The sequence below is a fragment of the Syngnathoides biaculeatus genome, chromosome 22 (genome assembly GCF_019802595.1).
Source record: "Syngnathoides biaculeatus isolate LvHL_M chromosome 22, ASM1980259v1, whole genome shotgun sequence".
Classification (NCBI taxonomy): domain Eukaryota; kingdom Metazoa; phylum Chordata; class Actinopteri; order Syngnathiformes; family Syngnathidae; genus Syngnathoides; species Syngnathoides biaculeatus.
This window is the reverse complement of record NC_084661.1, coordinates 3,790,118-3,799,941: the sequence shown is the minus strand read 5'-3', so window position 1 is coordinate 3,799,941 and position 9,824 is coordinate 3,790,118. Positions and strand designations below refer to the sequence as shown.

The following is a 9,824-nucleotide window of genomic DNA, read 5'->3' as shown; positions in this document are numbered from 1 at the left end:
AATGTGGTGCAACGACTCAACACAAAAATATGAAGTTCCCTGTCACTGAAATAACAAAACTTAAACGTGAGCAGTAACTATTAGCTGGGCAGACATCTGCCAATTTTTGTGAATGCAGTGAATCGATAATAAACAATACCCACAATAACAATTTCAAATAGGTTATTATAGACTAACGAGACACCACTTTTCAAAATAATTCTGGAAATTGTTAGCACATAACCTCAAAATACATGTTAGATTAAAATAAACTCATTACTGGAACTAATTATTGTCTTACTAAATTATTTCCAAAAAAATACGTTTTAAACTCTCTGCATCGAAGTCTGATATATGTGAGGATGCAAACTAAAGAAAAAAAATCCGCAAATTAAACAATTTGCATTTTTGTTTCACTCTCTATTTGGTATGTCCATCCATTTTCTGAACCGCTTTTCCTCACTTGGGTCACAACAGTTGATGTTTCTTAAGTACATTTTCTGAAAACATCTTGTCTCTAAACGACGCTTCCAAATAAAAAAAAAAAAGAATCACCTGTAGTCTATGCATTTTTAAATTAAAAAAAATAGAGCAATTTGGGGATATATAAAAAAATGTTTCGTTGGCACATTTCGCCTCTATAGCCAGCGTTCAACTGCAGGATGCGCTTGTCACACAAGTGAAACTATTTTGGCTATGGAACAAACACTTTGTATAAAAGGTCACAGTTAAGAGCTTTAAACATGAGTGGGTGATGATGGGTCACAAACGCTTTATATAGCGCAACGTGGAATTCACCACATCTTATTTACAAAATCATCAGACTTCTTTCACGCACATACAATATTTCAGAGAAGAGGCGGTTGGGTTAATAACCCATCACTGGAAAAAAAAATTAATTTTAGGTTGCATGTGTTTCAAATGCATTACACCGTGGTAGTTTCCCCCTCTTTTAATGATATTTCACATTTTCATCATGCGCAACAGATGTTCATGTTTGAATGGTGTCAAATTAGAGGACTTTTAAAGTGCTCCTTCGTATGAGTTACATGAACAATAAAAAGTGAATCTATCTGCATCCATTTAATAAATCCCACAACAAATTTAAGGTCTCACTTTGTATTCTTTCCACTCCATTGTTTTATAAGTGAAGCACATGTACAGTCGGCTATCCTATTAAGACTTAGACGAGACTTAATGAGTTCAAAAATAGATTGTATGTCTTCCAAGATTACATCAAAAGTAAAATCCGTTGCATTCGAAGCGTTCCTTAAATCAGATCATCCAAGAAGGCACGAGCGGGGTTTGTTAGAATGAACACTTGCAGAGTGTTATTGCAATTAATTTTCTCGCTCCCTCTCTCTTTTTTTAGATTACAAATGTCATGTTTTTATCAGGGCTGTTGTACACTATGTTGAGTAGACAAAATGTCATTGTGTGCGAGACACTTGTCTTTTTCTACGAGCACATCCCCTCGGTCGCGCTGATACCGGCAGCTGCGTGCTGCGACGCGGAACCGATGGACGCGGACGAGGACGGAGCGCAGGCGACAGCGGAGGACTTTCTGTCCTTTTGTCGCAGGTGGATTTTCGTGTGCCTCTTCCTCTCGTCGCTCCTGGCGAACTTGCGTCCGCAGAAGTCGCAGGCGAACGGCTTCTCGCCAGTGTGCGTGCGTATGTGCGTGGTGAGGTGGTCGCTGCGGCTGAAATTGCGCATACAAATCCTGCACTGGAAGGGTTTGTGTCCCGTGTGGATGCGAATGTGTCTGGTGAGCTCGTCGGAGCGGGAGAAGCGCCGGTCGCAGCCCTCTGCCGGGCACGGGTATGGGCGCTCATGGATCGGCGTCTTGCTGGGTCTATTGGGGTACTTTCGAGGTCGCAGAATGGGCCTCAGAGGGAGGTTGTGGGCGCTGTACGCAGAGGGCAGCCTCGGTGGACCTCCTCCCTCGTGGCTTGGACCACCGAGTGTGTAATTTCGGATCGTATTCAGCGGGGTCAATGGCGGGGGACCCCGGAACGTATCTAGGGAGGACGGGCTGAAAGGTTTCCGATCTAGAATGCTCGGAGCGTGCATGTCTCGCTGACAACCTGGCTGCAAGAAGCCAGGGTAGTCGGGGATGATGGGGAACAGTCCCGGCACCTCTTGGCCGCTGTGCTGCTTGGGGGAAGAGTAGGACGGTGGGGGGTACGAAGCAATGTGGCACGTGGAAGTGGAAAGAAACGCGGATGGATCTTGGTACAGCTCTCCGCAGCCAGAAGAGGAGTACGGCGGTGGAGGGGAGTACAGTTGATGGGGGTCTATCTCGACTTGGTTCAGATGGGCCGCGGTCATGCTGCAACTCAAATTTCTGCCCGAGTAGTGACTGGGAGAAGCAGAGGACGCCGGAGAAGAGGATGCTGACGCGGATGGAGGAGGAGGAGGAGGCTGGGCCACGTTAAAAATGCCCGAGACGATGTTGATGACTCCTTCGGGGTTCCAGTTTGTTGGATACTGGGAGTCAATAGAGAATTTCCCCATGTAGGTAAAGGTCTGGTTGCGGTGGGAACAAGGTTGCGAGAAACCGCCGGAGTAAGACGAGAAGTCCACAGAACGCCTCTCTGCGTTCATCTCTACGCTCATTAAGGGATCTGTGGACAAAACACATTATTAAGGAAAGATATGGCTGCTGATTATCAGCATCAGGTAACTGTGTTATTAGTTCACTACATGCAGAGTCCATTTGCTTTCACATGGAAATACTCACTAATTTGCATCTGTACAGAAAAAAAGTACTTCATTTTGCTTTGCACCTGATTTAAACACGAAAAACTGACGTCCTTTTAACATCTTTCGAAAAGAATCACATTGATGTTAGTTCAATACGTTTTAATCAAATAAAATCGAAGGGCTCTATTTTTCACATTTTGACAATTCAAAATTCATGTCTTACCTGGAGCCACATTGATCTGGTCATAATGTGATGCTAGTTCCGAGTTGGGGAAAATAGCAAGCGGCGTGGGCAAGCAGCTGGTGATGTCATCCACGGGGTACACGTTCTCCAATCCCCCGAGAGTCGTCGGCCCCTTCTCCAGAGTTTTAGCCGACATCCTGCCACAAAAAAACAAAAAACCTCCAACACTTTTTTTCACGCCCCTTCACAGACTTTTGCTATTGTGTCTCAATTACTGCTGCATGCCTGTTAAAAGGATAAGAAAGCAGATGAGAGCGCCATTGTTCTGACAAAATACAAGTTTTCACTAGTATTTTGATTCAAGAGCAGCGGGCCCAGTCCGTCCCGGGTACATCAGGGAACCCTTTTCAATGTGCTGACTACGTCATTAACCAAATATGGAGTGGGCGGGGGGTGGAGCTGTGGGTGCCGATTGGCAAGAAAGCTCCGTGACGATTAAAAATGAATCAATTGTCTGTGGAGAGCCTTGTAAAAAAAAAAAAAAAAAAAAAAAAAAAAAAAAAAAAACGGACAGAGAATTGTAGAACACACTCGGAAAATCAATAGTTGAAAAAAATCAGAAATCGATTTCGTTATATGTATTTAACTCATATTAGAACCTCTACACTAGGCGGCTAGGTTGGAGAACTGTAAAGGGTCGACCTCACACTTCTGAGCACAGGGATTCGAATCCCAGCCCCGCCTGTGTGGAGTTTGGATGTTCTCCCCATGCCTGCGTGGGTTTTCTCCGGGCACTCCGGTCTCCTCCCACATCCCTCCAAAACGCATTAATCGTAGACCCTGGATTGCCCCAGGTGTGAAAGTGAGTGCGACTGTTGTCTGTCTCCATTTGACCTGCGATTGGCTGGGGAGGTCATCGTGTACGTGTACGTGTACGTGTGCCTCCTGCCTGATGACAACTGGGATTGACTCCAGCACCACCCCGACCCTCGTGAGGATAAGTGACACAGAAAATGGATGGGTAGATTTTATACTGTTGGCTTTTTCTTCTGTCTTGAAAATGAATTTGCGGCCCAGGTCTTCAACCCATAAAAGGGCGAATCCGGCGATCAGCCTCCTAATTGGGTTTCGTTTCCGGTTTGTGACAGTCGTCGGAAAGGGAAGAATTGACTGTGTCGCTCTACCGAAAAAGCGACCCAGTGACACGCTTTCAAAAACTGAACAGTGGAAACTTAATTCAGCGTCATCTGACTGCCCTCGGATGAAAATATCACATTCAAATTCTTTTACATTCTCAATTTGAAATAATACATTCGATTTTTGGAACTCTTAATCATACACTACACAATATTTTTATTAGAACAATGTGGTGGGAAATGTGATATCAACACCCAGACCAAATGAAAATACGGTATTCATTGCAAACAAACATTTTATAGTTTTTTATATCTGTCATGAAATGCTCACGGTAACCTCACGAGCCCCCCTGTGGCCCCATATGGTACTCTCTCTCTCTCTCTCTCCTCTCTCCTCTCTCTCTCTCTCTCCTCTCTCCTCTCTCTCTCTCTCTCTCTCTCTCTCTCTCTCTCTCTCTCTCTCCCCTCCCCCCGCCCCCGCCCCCTCACGAACGCGTTCCTCTTATAAGATGGTAAATCCCCTCCGGAGGTGGTAGCGAATGTTACCATACAGAAAGCATTGTTCACGTCAAGTGGAATTTGGTTTCCACAGTGTCATATGCTCAAAATAAGTTGAGCGATGCTAAAACAGTGGTTCCCAAAAATTTGAACTGCACTAACTAACTAACTAACTAACTAACTAACTAACTAACTAATAACTAACTAACTAACTAACTAACTAACTAACTAATCCCCTTTTCCTGCAATTCCAGCTACAAGTCTTTTGGGGTAGGTCTCTAACCTGCATTGTATATTTTCCCCCTTCTTGTAGAAATTGGACCCAAAGCCTCTTTGAACAGGTAATTCTCAAATCTAGTCTCAGATCCTCATTGGGATTTAGGTCTGGATCTTTGGTGGCCGTTCTGACAGATGATGGACATGGTTAACCTCGGCCATGACTAATATGCTATGAATTTCTTTGGGTGAACACTCAAATTTGTTTGGTAAAGTCTTAAGTCAAATGCTATTCCTGACACAACCTTCTGCATTTATCCAGGCTTGGGACTGGTCTACAATTTGAGCTGGCTTGTGCCCCCAAGAGGGCTGCATTCCCTCATGGACACAATAATCTTTTCAAAATAAATGTTTATCCAGTATTCCTCAAATCTGGAAAAGAAAAGTAAATTACTACCACCGTTAATAAATGTGGAAAAAAAAAAGACGAGAAAAAATGGATGGCATGGTGAGGCAGCTGGAAAGCATTGGCCTCACAGTTCTGAGGTCCTGGGTTCAATCCCGGGCCTGCCCGTGTGGAGTTTGTATATCCTTTTCTCCGGGCACTCCGGTTTCCTCTCACATTCTAAAAACATGCAACATTAATTGGACACTCTAAATTGTGGATAAGTGTGATTGTGAGTGTGGCTGTTTGTCACAATGTGCCCTGCAATTTGCTGGCACCAGTTCAGGGTGTACCCTGCCCCTTTCCCAATGACAGCTGGGATAGGCTCCAGCACTCCCGTGACCCTTGTGAGGATAAGGGGCTAAGAAAATGGATGGATGGATGGATGGATGGACAAAAAAATATATAGAGTGAACAAAATCACACTTACACACTGAAAAAGGTATTTCAAGGTATTTTGAAACATCTGAACGTTGTTATTTTTGGACTGGAAGATTCCCTGATTAATGAAACTAGCATACATTCTAAATACAAGAAGGGAAGACAATCAAATACGAAACACAGCCCCATATCTTTCTGCAGCCCCAATTCTCAAAAACTGTGAAAAAATTAGTCATACAATGCATGCTCCTCGACAAATGCAGTCTATTTACTGACAACAAGTACAGATTCAGAGGAAAACAGTCAATATTATGAGCCTTAGCTGAAGAAATGACTACAGTAATTCCAGGGACACATACACACAGATTGCCCTAATATTTACATACAAAATCAGAGTGATAAGGAATTTGGAGGGAATGTACTGGGGTTTTAAAAGAATTATTTGAAGAATTCGCAGCAATTTGTGACCTCGGAAAATATGAGCAAAAGTTTGGAATGAAAGTAGTAGTGTGCCCCAAGGGGCCGCTGTTGGGACCAATACTTTTTAATCTGTGCACAAAAAAAAAGACAAAGTAAAGTAAAAATATTGCAATTCCTATTATTCAAGAATGACAAAACATACTGATCTTAAGTGAAAACTCACAACAACCTTTGTGATTGGTCACTTTTGAAAGTGATTAAAAAACAAACTATCACTACATTTGATGAAAACTATATCCATTTTGTTTGGAACCTGGAAAAGAAATTGTTGGATTAATGCATAGGAAGAACACACATACATTCATGACCAAATCCATTTGATTTATGGACCAGTAACAGAACTTTTAATTTTATTCTAAAGCGGACAGGAAGGTAGTAGAGAGACCTACGGAATTGGAATAATATGTTCTATCGCAACCTGACCTTTAGCGCTCTGAATGACATGTAACTTTTTGATATTCTATTGGGGAAGTCCAGTCATAACACTAATAGAATAGTCAAGCCTACTTGAGATACAGTAAACTCATGGATGAGCCTCTCCTGGTCAGCATGGCACATGCTTCACTCTCGATATGTTCTTCAGCTAGTAAAAGGCTGTCACAACCCATCGTGCAGGAGAGGACCCAATTGCAGGACTCTGGAGACGCAGAGGCAGTTTGGGAAAAGTGTTTATTTGTTCCAAGGTCGGGGATCAGGCAGACAGTCAACTGGAGCAGCGGTAACCAGGACGTCAGGCGTAGAAGGCAGGTCAGCGGGCAAGCAGGGATCGGCACACTGGAGATCAGTCAGGGAGAGCAGCAGTCTCAAGGACGTCAAGCTTACGGGGTTGGTCGGAGGACAGGCGGAGGTTGGTACACAGGGGTTCATGTTGTTGGTGAGGTTGTTCATGGTCATGTTACAGTTTGGGAATATAGTATAGTATCCAGGAATGACAGTTTCTGGTGTACTTTATCGAATAGAAAATAAAAGGAAACAATAATCAAGCTTATCAAGAATAAAAATGCAAGCATGCTGGGCAGCAAGGACCAGAAGCATTTGCACTGTACAGTGACGGGAAGTGTTTGGAGAGATTTTGGGGCAACATATGCTGCCATCATTTAGCTATATGAAATCGGTTAATTAATTAATACTTAATGTCTTCTTATTTCAGCAAGACAATAACGGCAAGTCATATTCTGCACATGTTACAAGGGTGTGGCTTCGTACAAAAAGAGTTTGAGTACCAGACTGACCAGCTAGCGATCCAGACCTGTCTCCCATTAAAATAGTGTCACACATTATGAAGCACAAAATCTGAAAATGAAACCTTGGACTTTTGTACAACTCAAGTTGTGCATCAAGCAACAATGGGAAATAATTTCACCTTGAAATATTCAACAGTTCGTGTCGTTAGTTCTCAAATGGTTATTGTTGTTAAAATGAAAGGTGATGTAATGCAGTAGTAAATCTGCCACTGTCCCAGCTTTTTGGGGAACTTATTTCAGGCATGAAATTTAACATGAGTGAATATCTGCAAAAACAATAAAGTTCATCAGTGTGAACATCAATGTCTTGTCTTTGTAGTGTATTCAATTGAATACTGTATGGGCTGAAAAGGACTTGCAAATGATTGTAATTTTTCTGTTACACTCCCTCCTCCCCTTCCATCCTTAGAAGTCCCCCCATCAACACTCACCTCTGCCCTTCCGCCTCCTTCCACCTCTCCCCCGCCCCCTCTCTTCCTGAACTAAGCCATTTCATAGTATTACATGTCCACTCTGTATTGAATGAAATCAATTATTTCCTCAAACACTGGATTCCCTCAGTATTAGCGAGGGTGTTACGTTCCTCACCACCACATCCCCAACCTCCCTGCGACTCTCGAAAATCTGCAAATAATGGAGGCAGTATATGAAACGGCTATAAATAGTACATATACCATGTTTTCATGATCATAAGATGCACTTAAAAGTCTTAAATTTCCCCCAAAATGGACAGTGCGTCTTATGTGTGCGATGAGTTCTAAATTCTGTAAATATTTTGTTTGTGCCTTCTTCATGAATGTACAACAAAACATACTGGTTAACATAGATAACATGCATGCAAAGTAGCATGTATGCATATATGCTACTACAGAGCACGGCTCATGAAGCAGTCAGGAATTGCAATTTCACATTTGTAAGCAGAAGAAGCACTCCCAGCATTCTTTGAGTGCTCCCAGGATGCTTTGCAGCACTACTTCTTTTTGTTTTCCTTTCGGCTTGTCCTGTTAGGGGTCACCAAAGCGTGTTATCTTTTTCAATCTTAGCCTATCTCCTGCATCTTCCTCTCGAACCCACACTGCCCTCGTGTCTTCCCTCACAACATCCATCAAACTTCTCTTTGGTCTTCCTCTCGCTCTTTTGCCTCCCAGCTCCATCCTCAGCGCCCTTCTATCAATATACTCACTCTCTTGCCTCTGACATTTCCAAACCATCCAAGTCTTCTCTCTCGAACCTTGCCTCCAAAACATCCATCTTTGACTGTCCCTCTAATGAGCTCATTTCTAATCCTATGCAACCTGCTCACGCTGCACCAGAACCTCAAAGTCTTCATTTCTGCCACCTCCAGTTCTCCTTCCTGTTGTCTCTTCAGTGCCACGTTCTCTAATCCGTACATCATGGCTGGCTGGCTACGGCACACCTCACCACTGTTCTGCTGCCATCATACATGTCCTGTACTATGATCGTATTTTTCCGCCACAAAAGCCGTACCCATACCGTACCTCAGTTCCTCTCTTGATACTCTCTCATAGGCTTTCTCTAGATCAACAAAGACACAACGTAGCTCCTTCTGACCTTCTCTGTACTTTTCCACGAGCATCCTCAAGGCAAATAATGCATCTGTGGTACTCTTTCTAGGCATGAAATCATACTGTTGCTCGCAGATACTTACTTCTGTCCTGAGTCTAGTCTCCACTACTCTTTCCCATAACTTCATTGTGTGGCTCATCAACTTCATTCCTCTATATTCCCACTGCTTTGAACATCGCCTTAGTTCTTAAAAATGGGAACTAGAACACTTTTCCTCCATTCTTCAGGCATCTTTTCGCCCGCTTGTATTCTGTTGAATAAGTTGGTCAAAAGCTCCACAGCCACCTCTCCAAATTGCTTCCATACCTCCACAGATATGTCATGACCAACTGCCTTTTCATTTTTCATTCTGTTCAGTGCCTTTCTAACTTCCCCCTTACTAATCATTACCACTTCCTTGTCCTTCACACTTGCCTCTTCTACTCTTCCTTCTCTCTCCTTTTCTTCATTCATCAACTTCTTGAAGTGTTCTTTCCATCTATTTAGCACACTACTGGCACCATTCCATACATTCCCATCTCCATCCTTAATCACCCTTACCTGCTGCACATCCTTCCCATCTCTATCCCTCTGTCTGGCCAACCTGTAGAGATCCTTTTCTCATTCTTTCGTCTCCAACCTGGTGTACATGTCGTCATATGCCTCTTGTTTAGCCTTTGCCACCTCTACCTTTGCCCTGCGTCACATCTCAATGTATTCCTTTCGGCTCTCCTCAGTCCTCTCAATGTCCCACTTCTTTGCAAATCTCTTTCCTTGTTTGACTTCCTGTATTTTGGGGTTCCAAAACCAAGTATCCTTCTCCCCTTTTCTACCAGAAGACATACCAAGTGCTCTTCTGCCTGTCTCTCTGATCACCTTGGCTGTAGGAGTCCAGTCTTCCGGGAGGTCCTTCTGTCCATCAAGAACCTGTCAGAACTCTTTCCGAAATGATGCACAATATTTAACTTTGTCATATTCCACCACATAGT

General features: G+C 43.3%; 1 protein-coding gene across 2 annotated transcripts; it reads right to left on the bottom strand.

Annotated features, from left to right (window-relative positions):
• Positions 1 to 1,237: 1,237 nt before the first annotated feature.
• On the bottom strand, positions 1,238 to 3,800 carry egr2b (early growth response 2b). 2 transcript variants are annotated; one of them, XM_061810571.1, is made up of 3 exons: positions 3,577 to 3,800; positions 2,909 to 3,066; positions 1,238 to 2,606 (listed from the first exon to the last, which is right to left on the bottom strand). In XM_061810571.1, the coding sequence occupies exons 1-3, from the start codon at positions 3,756 to 3,758 to the stop codon at positions 1,438 to 1,440; spliced, it is 1,509 nt and encodes a 502-aa protein (XP_061666555.1). In that variant the 5' UTR covers positions 3,759 to 3,800; the 3' UTR covers positions 1,238 to 1,437. The 2 variants fall into 2 exon arrangements, with proteins under 2 accessions (XP_061666555.1, XP_061666556.1); XM_061810572.1 differs by having other exon boundaries at positions 3,572 to 3,708.
• Between the last annotated feature and the right edge of the window lie 6,024 nt (positions 3,801 to 9,824).

Excerpts from the sequence above, each read along its gene's own strand:
- egr2b (XM_061810571.1), bottom strand. The coding sequence starts at position 3,758 with ATGGAGACAGACAACAGTCGCACTCACTTTCACACCTGGGGCAATCCA. Across the intron at positions 3,067-3,576 it reads GAATCCCTGTGCTCAGAAGT|GATGTCGGCTAAAACTCTGG; the intron begins GTGAGGTCGACC and ends TTTTTGTGGCAG. Across the intron at positions 2,607-2,908 it reads CCAGATCAATGTGGCTCCAG|ATCCCTTAATGAGCGTAGAG; the intron begins GTAAGACATGAA and ends TTTTGTCCACAG.